Here is a 16,057-nt window from a genome sequence, read left to right as displayed (position 1 = left end):
AATTTATGAAGCTTATCACTTCAAGAGCAAAATTTAATTAAATCAAAGTACTTTTTAAACTCTTTTTCGTGTGAGAAAATACTTTTCCTCACAGTTTCGACGGTGAATGCATTTGTTTAAGTGAAGAACAAGTTTTTGCCCATCTCATAAAATGTAAGCTCCAAGGCATACAGCCTTTACACCACCATTTTCTGACTTCTTTATCACTTCAAAGTATGCAGCTGTCTAGTTGCTGCTTGAGGACATGCAATATTGGAACTGTGACTGTGAAGGATCTGATGTCTCAGGTGAGCATGTTACAGTTGAGTTCCTGGGGTCAAGTAGTGTTATATCAGGAAATTTATTAAGCTACCATAAGATGTAGTATTTATTCCATATGCATTTTTAATAATGGTGCATTTCTTAATACATGAAGTGCAATCTATGTCAAATGACTTTCAAGGAGATGCTGACAGGTTTGATAGTGCAGTGAATATATTTCAGAGCTAAGTATGACTTTGTAAGGGGAGAAGCTAAGAATTTTCAGAACCATACAAAATTAAAAGTAAAATAATTTAATGTAATTGAGTTACATTAAAATTAAGCAAAATTAAAATTTAAAAGATTATTGATATACAATTTATGAAAGAAAATATTGGAATATTAATAGAATGATAATGATAAGTTAAATTTCAAAAACAGCTGCACTTGACTTTTTTTTTTTTTTTTTTTTAAGAGGTTACCATCTCAAGTACTGAATGCTCATTGAACTGTTTCATTTTGTTCAACAGAATTAAGTACATTTTTGCTACTTAGCCACCCGTGCATAAATATCTGTGTTTGTCATTGAGATATGGAGTTTATTTTTGTAGATTTCTTAGGAAAAATTTCTCTTTCTTGACAAATCTGCTTGCAGCAAAAATATTCTTTATTATTTTATCACTGATTGATTTTCGTAGTATGAATGGAATATTGAATCATATTCAATATTTACTTAATTAAAATTTGTAAGCATTGAGTGGCATCATCTTAATTACTTATGATCCAAAACCGTGAACATGTTGCTGTCTGCTAGTGAAGTGATGGCTAATATATAAAAGCAGAAAAATGTGTTCTTTGTCTGTTTCTTAAAAAAAATAGTACAGTGTTATGATGTGCTAATTTTTAAATGCAGCTATATGGGGTATAGTATTGGAGGGTTTATGAACTGCCAATATCCTGAGCTGCTGACATGAGGTATGTTGCTTATGATTAGTAATACTCATTTATACTTGGCCATTTTGATTTGAGAATTTTTGGAATATTTTTAATGGAAGACTTTGAACCTTCTTTTGTATGATTCAGATCTAGTATTGAATGACTGACTTTTCATTTCTCGAGAAGAGTATTAATAGACATAAATTTTGTATTACCAGTATGTCATTAAGACTTGGAGGATGGAGCATAGAAAACTTGTCTTACTTGTAAATAAATCCCTCAGGTGTCATGGTAATTGCATAGTATGGTAAAGTGTACAGAGTAGAACACAATGTGTTATATCTAAATAAATATTTTGGTACTTGTGTAATAGCTGAGACCCATTGGACTGATATACTGCTAGCAATCTATTGATGCTTTTTGGAAATGGTACATAATTTCAACATCAGTAGACTGATGAAATAGGTTTCTTGATTTCTGGAAGGTACTGTCTGCCAGTTTTCTCAGAATGTTATTCTACAAAACTTTTCCTGACTTCTGTTAAATAAAGCGGGTGATCTCTCTTGAACAAATTCTCAATTTTTATTGTATCATGTGTACTTTATCAGCTTTCATTAATATTACATTTTCATGATATGTCTTTCATTTTGTACAGTTTCTTTGCATGGAAATTGGGGCAACCATATATTTGGAAGTAATGTCTTCTTTCTGCTTCTTTTCTTAATAGATCAGTAACCATTTAATGTAAAATGTAGTAAAAATTAACATGTGACAAACAAGCCTTGCTGTGAGAACTTTCTCTGGAAAAAAAAAAAAAAATATTAGAGGGGGGGAAATGGTACAATGCAGATATGCACTTGGTGTGCTTGATCTAAAGTTGACTTTAAAATTAAAAAAAAAAATCATCCCTACTTTCCCTTAGGAAAAGGAAAGAGAAAAGCAGTAACAAGAAGAGGGGAAAAAATGCAGGAATAAAAAATATCTTTCTAAAGGAATATAAGAGTATTAAGGTTGCCAAACATTCATGGGAATCATACCTCCTGTGATGCATAAGCAAGGATTGGCTAATACTTATTGGTGATTATTAGTATTAATATTCCTTTGAATAATGATTATTAATATTAATATTTCTTTTGAGGAAGAATTAAGTAAAAAATGGTGCAATGCTCTATAAATATTTTTGGAATATCATATATATACTTTATTATGGTATTATCAAATATGTGTTGTTATTTTTAAGTGCTTAAGATAGAAATATTTGTGTGGTATAAAGGATTCAGAAATGCAGTTCTTCAATTTTTATATAATGCATATAATTTATTGTGGAAAATGAGGTCCTCTTTTTATGCTTGTTTTTCTTATGTAGGAGACAAAAAGACCAGACTGCAAACCTCTTCCATCTTTAGTAGTCTGTCCACCAACTCTGACTGGTCATTGGATGTATGAAGTGGAAAAGTTTGTTAGTTCTCTTTATCTTAATCCTATTCATTATACTGGCCCACCAATTGAAAGGATGAGGTAAATAGCAATTCTGTCTTTTGTGGCGAAACTGTAATATGACTAATATATATCTTACAGTGTATGCATATAGTTTAAATCATGCAATTCCAGCCTTATTTTATATTCTAATTTAATAGTAAAGTTTGGATAAAAATAATGTATCTCCACCAGTGACCAAGCAGTTAAAGGCTACTGAATACTAGTTTATTATGGGTTTGAACCCAGGTAAATGGGCTGGCTGCACGAGTTGTTTTTGTGGATTTCCATATGCATAATATGAATAGAACTGAGTTTTTCTTAGGAAGTTTCTTCTTTCCTCCACAAAATTCCCTACGCCTTAGGCAGATAGCCTTTGCATGCTTTTTTACCTTATTCAAATAACTTGACCTCTAATTTAGAATTCAAAAAACAAAAATCAGCGTTATGTTTTCAAAATTTTCACAGGACTAGTTTCGATGGTTTTACCGAACCACCATCCTCAGCTGTAAAACCTTCCACCACACTTTAAATCATGTCATCCGACTAAACAAAAGTTAGCTTCATTTTATTCCTATGTTTTCTGTGCTCTTCAAGTTTGCTCTTCCAAACTATCCCTTGATGAAGAACTAAATTATTTAAAAGCAATAGCTATTGACAGGGGCTTTCCACCCAACATTATTAATCAAGCAGTTAAAAAATTCTCATCTCAACACACTAAAAGGCACACTCTTGTTTTAGGAGATTATAAAAATTCTCTTGTCATTCCCTTCTTTCCATCAATTAGCTATAAAGTTGCACATATTTTGCAGAAATTTAACTTTTGGGTTGTTTATTCTCCCATCAATAAAATTCCGAGTTCCATACTCAAGGACCCCATTCCGGATATGAATTCCTGGGGTATTTATAAGATTCCTTGCCAGTGTGGTTTAATTTACATTGGCCAAACTAAGAGAGCCTTAAAATTTCGCGTCAAGGAACACGAGGCATATGTTAGAAAAAAGGAAACACAGAAGTCTGCTGTTGCTCAACTTTGGTAGTTTGAAAATCACACTTTCAATTTTTCTGCTGCCAAAATTATTCAAAAAATATCTTCCATTGAAGAACTGGATTTTCTAGAGGCATTTCACATTCAAAAAAAATCTTTCTGTTCTAGTTAACGATCCTAATTCCAATCCATCTTTGCCTTCGGCCTTTAAAGAAATTATGTTTTAGTTCTGGTTTCATCAACACATGGCGCCACTTGCTTATTCTTGTCCAGACTTTCTTATCTTATCTAATCATTATTTCCTATCTTTTCCATTTTGCGGTTTTACAGCTGAGGATGGTGGTTCGGTAAAACCATCGAAACTAGTCCTGTGAAAATTTTGAAAATATAACGCTGATTTTTGTTGTTTGACTTCTGAATTAGTATTTGTTCGGCGTGTTATTGTGTCTTAACTTGACCTCTGTTATGTATTAGGAATAAATAATTGCAAATGTTAATCCATAAGGAACTAGAAGCAAATTCGTTTAGTTTTAACTATTTATGCTACTTTCCCTTCTACCCTTCTACATCCCCCTTCCCCAAAAAGGCAGTTGTCATAGTTTATACTATTTTCATTAGAGAAAAAATTTAAAAAAATATGAAAATAATAATAATAATAATTAATATAATAATATTAATCAGTAACAGTACATAAAAAGTATACATAAAACATTATAGTACTTTCTGGTGCAACAATAAGGAATTCATTTGCACTGAAAATAGTGTGATGAAAATTGCTAAATAGCACTACCAATAGCAAAATGGAAATTAATTTTTACAATTGAGCAATTTGCTTTTAATGGATTATTTAATAATATTCTGAATTAAGTGTAATTAAATTATGTACTATTGTGGATTAAAAACTACTCTTAAGTAAGGTAATGCCTGTTACTGAAGAGATTCAAGCCCCTAAATTAATTTTCCCACTTCCATTTAGTGCAGGTTGTCAGTGAGTTTAGATAAAGGATGACATGTATTATAGTCTCAAATGATGTGGGAGAAAATCATTTAAATCAAAGTAGGGGACATTTGGGAGGGAATTTGCTGTTTAAAAATCACAGACAGCCTAGTGTTTCACTTTCGAACCATGTATTCTAAAATAAGAGGATGTGTGTTATTATTGTACTAAATCCAAAGATTCTTTGTTATTGAATTCACTCTCACATTCAGTTTTCTGTGATGTCATAGATACATGCATTCTATGCACACACACATACAAGTTGTAATTTAAAATTTGCATTCAGAGATGCAGAATCATCATTGTTAAGCAACACTTTTATCAGTTGGTTGACCTTACAAAAAGATAATCAAGCTATGTACAAAAAATTTTTTCTTCATCTGTTTTCATAATTCCTCTGACTTCGGCTAAATTAATGTACTGTGAGGAGGAGTATGGTTTTCTAAATAATATTTCTTTTTTAGGCTAAGATCTAAAGCCAAAAAACACAACTTGGTTATTGCTTCATATGACATAGTGCGAAATGACATTGAATTTTTTGGATCCATCCATTGGAATTATTGCATTCTTGATGAAGGCCACATAATTAAGAATGGTAAAACAAAGGTATATTATACATTTCATTAAATTACCTTATCATATTCATTTCCTTTAGCTCTTGAATTATTTATATTAAATCTTAGTTAAAATAACATACTGAATAATGATTATTGGAGGCAGGCCTGGATCGAATAGGTGCAGGGCCCTCTATATATTAAATATTTAAATAAAATTCAAATTCAGTATATATATATATCATGGATCATCAGACAAGTAAACTTCTACATAAATTTAAAAAATAAAAATGTTCAAAATACATAAACATTTATTGAATATAAATTTAGATCACTGAATATGAATATGTGAATTTACATATTTCTAAGTTTTTGTTCTGTAAATTCTTCTAAAATTGTTTGAAAATCTAATTTCCTTGCGTCTTCACTTTGACGTAATTGCTAAACTATTTATCACAAAGTACAACTGTAATAATTGTAACGATTAGAAGAAAAGCGAACTGCAAATGCAAGAAACAATTGGCATTTGATACTAGCTATACATCCACCACTGGCTGGTACGGTTGTGCAATTAGTTGCGCGTGCATATACCTATATAGTAGTTTACATACGTAAAGTAGTTCACGTGCGTAGTGCAAAATCTCTCTAGTATAGGACTATCCTGATTAAATTCAATACATTTGACATGAACTTTTATGGGTACGTTCAAAAGTCGTTAATCCGGACTCGTCGGGACTTCGGCGATTCCGAATTATCGATTTTTTCGAATTATAGATCATCAGTTTAAATCTGGTAAAATGGCATGCAGAAATTATAAAATTAAAAATATGAAACCGTAATTTACGTAATAAAGAACAATTATGATCTAAAGGGTATCAAAATTTACAAAAAAAAAAACTTAATATTTATTTGTTTACTTTATTAAACATTTCTTTCAATGTAAGTTGTTTAAGTTGCTTCGTTTTTTATGTGATAATACATTCTCTTTAATTCTATAAACAGACATAATTTCTTGTTCAGTTACAAAGTTCCGCTGTTCAAGTAATATAATTGCCGTGTCGAAAATACCGACTAATTTGTCAATCGAAATTTTTTCGTTTTCAATAACCTCTGTCACTTTCTTCGCTATCGGAAGCGAATTATAATGACGAGGCATTTGATTTAAATCATATCAAAGACGGAGTACATCGAGATGAAATACTACATTGAGTAAGGAATTATAAGCCAAATAAAATAAAAACATCTGCCCTTAAGATAAGGATAGTGCTGACAGATCTACTACCAATTCATTGCACGCCACCGCAGCGTTAAAGATAAACAAAGTTTAGATAAACAAATGTTAAAGTTTAGATAACCAAAGGATATGCCTTTATCCATTTTTTGCAGCAATTCCACTTTTTGTTTAATGGACTCCGAAAGATACTTTCGCTTTGTATATCCTTTACATATTAGTAAATATATATCGGAAATTCTATTTGACATAAACGAAAGTTCAAGCTTACTTTTATAAAATTGCTCTAACAGTCTGCAAAAAATAATAATCCGGATCCAATTCGAAGATTAAGGAACAACGCAATCTGCAACATTAACTGAAATAGATAATTAGATAATTTTAGCTTAGCTTATCCCGTCCGTTATATCCGTTATTAAACGCGCATTCGTAAACGTATTTTGCACACGCAAATTCGCAGCGATAAAGGTCTTACGTGCATGCGTCAAGGCGACGCATGCGCAGAAAGTTTGTAGCTTTGAGGTCCGGATTATAGATCATTCCGGATTATGGATGTCCGAATTAACGACTTTTGACTGTATCAGTTTTCTATATTATAAAGTATATATTATATAATAATACACACAACAATAAATCTCATCCAGCAATGCGAACTTAAAATAAATATATTTTTAATTATTTGAATAATTCATAATTTTTCTATTATCATCAAAAGCAATTTGCTGTAAATTTTGATGGTGATGTGGGGCCCTATCAAATTTAGGGGCCAATCGCCCTTTATCCAGCCCTGATTGGAGATGTTAAGGGAACAAGAATCAGCGCTGTACTCATGAATTTGCAGGACTATTTTTGAAGGTTTAAATATAGATAGTTCTTCTTCAGCTGCAGAGGTGCAAATGACGAAAGAAAAGCTTATGTTGAAACCTTAACAATGAGAGGAAAGAAATCAAGTTACTGGCACAAAGTATTGATGGAAATTAAAACAACTAAAAAATAATTTCCTTAAAAGTTGAAGGTAAAGATGGATTGAAATAGGGATTCTTAACTAGAACTGAAGCATTTTTAACTGCCTCTAGAAAATCCAATTCACCAATAGTTTTACCATCGCTTATTACATTAGGATCAGCTGTAAATAAACTAATAAACATCTAATGTTTATTTTCATGATAGAAAATTAATCATCTGTTAACCATTTATACTGTTTCTCCCAAGACAGACTCAGCAGTTTTGAAAGATTTAATGAATCAAGCAATATAAAAAGACCAACAGCCATCTTAAATACCAAAATAAATGTGTAAACTATGTGTATATATATATATATATATATATTGTACTAGAATTTAAAGGTAGTTCAAAGCTACTGGTGATACTTTTCAAATCATCGAGTCTGTCTTGGAACAAATGGAGAAGTGGCTCATATTTATTTCTTGCTTTTAGTGATTTAGAAATAAGTTGTTACTTTGAATTTAAGTTCACATTCATTGCCTTCTTAAATTATTTTATATAGTGTTCGCTCTTTTCTCTCTTTTGGCAGTTGGCTCAGGCAATCAAGCAGTTATCTGCAAATCATCGCTTGATTTTATCTGGCACACCTATTCAAAATAATGTCTTGGAATTATGGTCACTTTTTGACTTTTTAATGCCTGGCTTCTTGGGAACAGAAAAACAATTCACAGCCCGATATAGTAAACCTATTTTACAAAGCAGGGATGCCAAATCATCTTCAAAAGAACAAGAAACTGGTAATATCAAAATGTATTATTTTATTGCATTTAAATTTGAAATTCACATTTGATTATCTGACTGACATATAATTTTGGAGGATAATAAGAAAGAATTACTCATTTTTATTTATTTGAATGAAAGTGTAGAGCTTATTTTTAAATCGATCTATGTTGTTTTAACATATTTTAATCCCATCCTAAAAATATATTTCATCGGAATGCACAGCTGTCAACTCTCCTGAATGCCTATTCTACGCTCCGAGAGTCGATAGCAGTTTGTGGGCTGCCAGATGTCACTGCTAGTTAAAAACAGGTCTGCCCGACATCTCATATTCTCTGAGTATGGTAGTTGTCATCGTCAGTCAGTGTTGCCCCGTCGTCAGTCAGAGTTGTCCACTTGACATTCTAAGCAGGCAATGGCTTTGTACGTATTTTCGCCACTAATTTTTTCGTATATAAATGAAGAATACAGGCCTAAATCTCTGAATCGGCAGCGAATTTATAGAAAATATGTTGATGGTTTTGCTTTGCCAGAAGATGTTTTGATTGCATATTTCAGATTGCCAAAATTTATAGTTATTTTAATTTACGATGAGCTGAGAGGGTACTTGGAGCCACATTCAGAAAAAAAGAATGCAATTTCTACTGAAAGAAAGGTTATTTATACTTTTCCTGAAATTATAGATATATATTGTAATTATATAGTTTAAAAATGTAGAAGATAATAAGTATTTATCTACCACATAATCCTTCTTCAGTTAATAAAAATATAGACATCCAAGAAGCGTCTACTCAATTTATGTGCAGCAAGAATTAAGTTTATTTTAAAATATAACAGTAGAATGCCTTACGAACAATACTGTGAACACAGTAAGGAGTGTCGTTCATTATTACGCGAAATTCACACTACTGAAAAATAAAAATGAAATATATATATAATATTTAAGTAATATTATATAATTTTCATATAATATTTTTTCAATAATAGTACTACTATTAGTATGATATCTTTCAAATTAATATTTAGCCCAGAAGGGCTATTAATTCCGTGTTGCCATTTTGTGGCGTTTTGCAATAAATAGTGTTTCACTTTTCAAATAGTTCCCACCAAATATTATCGCACTGCATTATATTTAAAGAAATTAAATGATGGAGAATCTGCATAAAATGTATGAATGTTTCTCACACTGTGATAAAACAATGGTACCTAAAGCCATCAAATTTTGAATAACGTAATCCTCCACCCTAATATAGGCATCTGGAAGCCCAAATTTGGAACTGCGAATTTGTTTTATTATCTATTTCATAGTTTGTAAAGCATTTATGAGTGTTTGATTAAGAAACTCAACGATTTCAAAGCGAGCAATGGCAACTCTCTATGGGGGGAAAAGTGGAAAAAAGCATTTTTCATCTCTAGCGTGCGAGACTGTGTATCGGAAATTCTAAAGATATGCTCTTTTTAAATTATATGATATTACTGTTGAATTGAATTTTATGTTTTAAGTGCGAAAAACGATATTTAATAAATAAAAGGAACACGCAAAATGTTAAAAAATGCCCCTTTGGGCATAATATAAAATCTGAAGGCCTTCAGATTCAACAGCAGTATTAGCAAAATAGTTTTGAAATGAGCATAACTTTAGAATTTCCGATACAGAGACTCGCGCGCTGGAGATAAAAAAGTTTTTTCTGTACAACGTTGCCAGTGCTCGCTTTGAAATCCTTGAGTTTGTTAATCAAAAATTCGTTAAAGTTTTACAAAATAGAAATTCGATAATAAAACATATTTCAAATTTGGTCTTCCACATGCCCATATTCATATGAGGATTACGTCATTCAAAATTTGATTGGTCTTTGTACCGTTGTTTTATCGTAATGCGAGAAATATACATATATTTACATATACATATGTATTTACATGTACATATATTTTGCAGATTTTTCATTATTTAATTTCTTTAAATATATCACATGGTGATAATGCTTTGTGGCAACAGTTTAAAAAGTGATTCGCTGTTTGCAGTGAATCGACACAAAATCGCAAAACAAAAAGAATAGTTCTTCAGGGACAAAGCCCCTTTGGACTAAAAAATAATTAACTGTTTATAGCAAAGTTCTCATTTTTATATTGTAAAAGAGATATTGATTATTATTACAGTTTTCTATTTAATGTGTCAAAGTGTTAAAACGCTGGTTTGACAAGGACTTCTTCAACTGCAGACCTGCATTGATTATTTTTACTTTAGTACTTCCGTTGTGAAAATAATATTACTATATTTTAATTGTTTTCCCAGAATAAAATCTTTTGAGAAGGAAGAATATTTAAAATAAGCAGTTCTTATATATATATATATGTAAAATAACAGCAATGTAATATTAAAAAATAGTATTACTAATATATGTATATATGGTGCAATACGAATACATGTACAGAATAGATTATTATAATTTTTGTTATATATTTTATATTGAAAATTATTTTTTTTTCATGTTAATTACAGTGTCAGTTATTTAAAATAAAACATTTTGATGCATGTGTGATAACTGAATGCAGCTGCAATCGGCCATACTGTAACAACAAATGAATTTTATTTCTTTTCCTGAAGGAAATAATTTTCATAGAAACAGAAAATAAAAGAAAAGAAGAAACATTAAGAAAGAAATATTTTCTTTCTAATTTCTAGCATAAAGAAATACTTTTCTAATATTAACTGTAAAATAAATTGCTTGAAAACACAGTTTTAATGTAAGCATGGTGGGAAAAACTTAATTTGCTATTAGATTGCAATGCAAATTAATCATATTATAAATTTAAATGATTGAAATTGTTTATTTCTAATAATTTTAAGAAAGCTTAACTCATTTACTCTCATCTATTTACCGTTCCTTTCACAGTGTCCCACATTTCTCTTTATTTCTTACCCTAAATTCCTGCATTAATTTTCCCCTTAAAAACGAGATTTTCCTTCACATAACACAGCAGCATATTCTGCTGCATTTTGGTCATAATACTGTTTTGTATATTTTTTCCGAGCTACAAGCGTGTGAGTTAGTGAAATAATGGGAGAATATTCCTAGAACTTCAGGCAGTGCGCGCTATAAATTTTGTCACTCGTCTGCACTGCGATTGGTCTAAAGCTCCTTGAAGCCTTGTCCCCTTTCAATAAAGTCAAATGAACCCACCAGTTGAGGAGCAGAGAATTGCTTTGTCCAGTGAGTTGAAAACGGCTGACCATACTGGTTTTTTTGAGTCTATATTGTTCGCTCAAGTTGTAGACAGATCCAGTAATCGTAGAATAGGTGTGTTGGTGTTCTAGTAGATCACTCAATCTCCCAGTTTTTAATTTTTTAGCTTTTACTGTCAAAAATGTTTCCTTGTAATGAATGAGATTTATTGAATTAATGAAACATAAATTGCATTCCCCCACCCCTAATGAATTTCAGAATAATTTTTTCTATTAAAGTATATATAAATTGTATTTCTATTTATTATTATTATTTCACATTTTATGATTTCTTTCTTATTAAATTTTATTTATATAAATTTTTTCTTATTAAAATTTCATTTGATCTGAATTTGCTTACTGAACTGTAAGCATTTGTAGAATTCAACCAATGGCTAAATAATATTTGTGTTTAATTTTATTTTACTTTGATATATCGTACATTATGAAATTTATCCACACAAACACTGTATACATTCATTATTAATTTTATTAGATTCATTTTTGAAAGTATTTTGGTAAATAAAAGCTTTCCTTCCCTACTCTGGATTTTCTCAGTTGTTATATCGCAAATTTTAATTATTAATATGTGTTTTAAGTTATTCTTATTCTAATATTTTTATTTGTATTCATGTGTATTTTAATCTGGAAAAAAAAGTATTCTTAAATTGTTAAAGCCTTATTTAACTGGTAGTTCTTGAAAGCGTAGTGTAACAACGACAGGAAACGGTTGCAAGAGCCATCTGGTTTATGGCCTTTTTACTAACAATGGCGGCAGTAGGGTGTTGTGTTGTCGCCTTTTTCTAATGGCGTGTGAAACAAAAATCGTCTTGCCTTCGCTTTGTTAAAGTTTCCATTGTGTTACTTCAAGACAGTGGGGGTTAAACTAAGCTTAGGTAATTGGATTCTCATAAAGCTTAGTTCCGCTTGTTAGTTGGGGGGTCCATTTTTTTTTCTCACGTTGTGTCGGACTGCATAGTCAGATTTTCTGGTATTTGATTCGTCATGGGTGTGTCATTTTCTCAGTTTAGGTGATGTAAAATTCCGGCATTGGTGTGATTTTAATTTTATGATTTTGAAAGCCTATGAACTTACAGAGGCGGAGAAACCAAGATTTCCTGGGTGCTTGCACCAGGCTAGAGTTCAGTTAATAAAAATATATATCTGATTCTGATTTTAAAGCTAAGAGTAAGAAGAGAAAGAGTGGCGGGGCTTGACCCTCGCGGTCTTGCTCTCGCGAGCGGCGTATACCAGCGGGCTGCGGCTATGGATTCCCGGCTTTTATCAGATGAGAAATTAAGTTCAAAAAAGAAGGGGGCGCTAGAGCTCATCGCAAATATTTATAGCATCGTCGTTCCTTCGTTATAATTTTCCAAGAATTGTAAATAGGTATTCTCAGGGTAATACCAGTGGGTTTCTTGTTTATCCTGCCTAGTGCCTTTCCAGTTTGGGTCCTTTCAAGATGTTTTTTCCTGGTTTATCGAAGCGTTCCTGATAAAGAATGTTCCGTATTTAAAAGAAGCATCCCTATACCTGTGTCTTCCTTGGGTCTAGATTTTGTTGAAGCGTTAGCGTTCCTGATTAAAAGAAAGGCTGCCTGATACCAATATTTTCCTGGGGTTTTAACTTGATTGAAGTGTTCTTGAATGCAGTGTGTATCATTGACCTGCATCCGGTAAGCAGCACGATTTGGGTTTTGTGTATTTCTTCGAATAGTCAATGAAATGAGTTGGACGATCTGTTGAACTATTTAAAACGCTGTACTTATCCGTCGATGATGGCACACGTGAGAAAATAGGAGTTTGATGTATGAACTTCACCCTGTGAGTGATTTTTTTTCTGTCTTTTGTATTTAAATTGTAACCGAGTAATGATACTATATTTATGTATGTGTAAATGAAGTGAATAGGAGAATTAAATAATGAGTAGTTATATTAATGTACTTGTAAACGAAATGATTTGAAGATTTAAATAATGACAAGTTATTTAAATATACCTGTAAACGAATAATTAGAAAATTGGTACAACCACCTAAATTGTGAGTTATGTAATGTTAAAAAAAAATTAGTACTCCTACACTTAACATGAGTGTAAGATTTGAAATGATATAGATGTTAATTTGCAACTTAAGGTTAATTTGTAGGGGACTGATCAGTTTACCTAGTTAAAATATGTTTGAATATTCTAGAAATTAATAAATGTGTTTGATATATATTTTATGTTTCATTTGTTTATTTTAGTGTATAAGTTACTGTGGTCAGTCATGTTCCTCCATTTGTTTGAGCCGGGAGGCTTTTATGAAACATGGAGTTTAATTGAATTTAGGTTATTGATTTTTCCTTTGCATAGGTTACTCACAATGCGAACCTAAAAGTTAAATTGTACTACCACTATACGATTGTTTATAAGAATGTAGATATGATATATGAGTGTTTTGAATCATTTGATTTTTTAAATAGTTTTGTTCGGCACCATCAGTTTCTGTTAAGTTTAAAGAGTATATAAAACAAATTTTCAGATATTTAACAATGGTAAAAAAGACAATGGTAACAATAGTAAAAAAGTAAACAATACTTAATTTTAAGTTATTCAACACAGTATAATTGTGTAAGAATATTAAAATAATGAAATTAGCAAAATAATGTAAAATTTAGACTATCTTATTAAATATTAATACATTTTATGTTCAGAATCATATCAGGAATAGTTCAGTAACCTGAATCATGCTTTATACAGTGAATTCAAGTCAGGCTTCGCCATACAGGTTGAAAGCTTCCCTGTTTCTCCTGATTTTCAGAGGGGGAAGTTCCCCACTCTTTTGTTTTTAGATTTCGACGTTGACAGTTATGGTAATATATTCATCTCTAAGTATAATGTCTCACCTGATGGCTAAGTGGCTAGTACATCATACACCTGCATCACAGGTTCATGGTTTGATCCCGAGGCTGGGCAAGGTTGACTCAGCCTTTATCCCTTGAAATCATAGGTCAATAAAAATGAGTACCAAGTTCGCTTGGGGACTAAACACCGGTGGTCCTGCAACAAGCTGACCACTTGTCCAGGGCATATGCTGATGCACTCCGGCGCCCATAGGCCCACCAGCGGCCGAGCGGTAAAGACACTGGACACTGGTAGTTCGGTCCGAGGTTCGAATCCCGCGAACGGGCTGGCTGCATGGTCGTTTTCATGGTTTTTCCCATGTGTAACATGTATATGAGCCAGTTTCTCTTAGAAAGTCCTCCACGAAGGCATCCCTCCCTTTAGGCAGATAGCCCTCGTGTGCTTTGCCATAATTGAGTAATCCAATCTAATCCAATCCAGGGCCCATAGGTCAAGAAAGCAGAAAAAGGGCACTGCAGGCCGTTCCACCACTGAGTTTAGTTTACTATAATGTCTCTGTGAGGTGGAAATTAATTATACACCTTTAAGTAATTTTGAGCGAGTTCAAATTTTTGAAATAATTGCAAATTATTAGTTGATAATTACTAATAGGTTTTTAGTGTTTATTTTGGCTGTCATATATAATAATACAGCTCCTTAGATAGTTTACCAATCATAAAAAAATCAATATTAGTGAAATAATATAAACAAGATGATTATTACATTCTTAGGTGTTCTAGCAATGGAATCATTACATCGTCAAGTATTACCTTTTCTTTTAAGAAGAATGAAGGAGGATGTACTTAAAGATCTACCGCCTAAAATTATTCAAGATTATTATTGTGAATTAAGCCCATTACAGGTAAAAAGAAAATTCTTATGTGTTATGTCCTTAGTTAAATGTGCATTGTGGTTTAAGGCATTATATTATTATGTGCCCACTCTACAACTGGAAAGTCAGTATTTTACAATTTTAAATCTCAACCAATAGAATTTTATACATATAGTGAAGGCCCAGCACCCTATTAACCTGACATGTTTTTATATATCTGGCTTTCAGTTAACTGAGAAGCTGAAGTAACCAGAATATTTTGGAAATTGCCCCGTCCTCAAAAATTGAGACCTATAAATATGTATAGAGCACTTTCATTTAACAGTATGATTTAGCACCAATAATGGATAAGTCCCAACACTCTCATATGATATTCTCCCTAGTTTAAGATAAGCCCAATGAATTCTCAATAAGTCAGTTTAGTTTGTGTAAGGCAGGATATAAATTAACTGCTTTTTACAGGGTTTGTATGGCCCTTAAAAGTCCTTAATTTTGGCCAAATTCAGCAGGAGGTCCTTCATTTTAATCATCTGAAATTTCTGTGTGTTTTTACGACTGCCGTTTTGAATGTGAATTAACATTTTGGACAAATATTTTTGGCAATTCATTGACAAATGTAACCTAAATATAGTTATCTTTTGAATGAGTAAATAGGTTCATAGATTATAATTTTTTCCTATTTCTAATATAAAGGGTAGGATACTCAAGTTTCTGAGCAAGAAGCGAAACATAAGCATTTCAAAATTATTTAATTTTTTCTAATGAAGAGCTCTTAAACAAATTTTTGTTCTGGGGAATGTGAAAATTAAACCGTTCCATATTTGGTGACTTATCAACATTTTGGTGATTTTAAGACCAGTTTCTATAGAAAATTTAAAATTCGGAAATCTGGGAGTTTTTCGATGATAATTTTTTTTTAAATATTATAACATTGATGAACTTCATTAAAATAATGCTAATATATTGAAATAGTAT

At 31.6% G+C, this 16,057-nt stretch overlaps 1 protein-coding gene across 2 annotated transcripts in view; it reads left to right on the top strand.

Annotated features, from left to right (window-relative positions):
• Hel89B (histone acetyltransferase 1) overlaps positions 1–16,057 on the top strand; it is a 224,698-nt gene that overhangs the window by 164,346 nt on the left and 44,295 nt on the right. For both annotated transcript variants that reach the window (XM_085810877.1, XM_085810878.1), the window contains exons 30-33: positions 2,543–2,694; positions 5,102–5,243; positions 7,957–8,164; positions 14,982–15,112. In XM_085810877.1, coding sequence (XP_085667003.1) covers positions 2,543–2,694; positions 5,102–5,243; positions 7,957–8,164; positions 14,982–15,112 — 633 coding nt within the window. The remainder of the gene's footprint in view (positions 1–2,542; positions 2,695–5,101; positions 5,244–7,956; positions 8,165–14,981; positions 15,113–16,057) is intronic.

The sequence above is a fragment of the Stegodyphus dumicola genome, chromosome 2, assembly GCF_044657685.1.
Source record: "Stegodyphus dumicola isolate Sdum_Otavi_A_Nest chromosome 2, ASM4465768v1".
Classification (NCBI taxonomy): domain Eukaryota; kingdom Metazoa; phylum Arthropoda; class Arachnida; order Araneae; family Eresidae; genus Stegodyphus; species Stegodyphus dumicola.
This window is presented reverse-complemented; position numbering and strand designations above follow the sequence as displayed.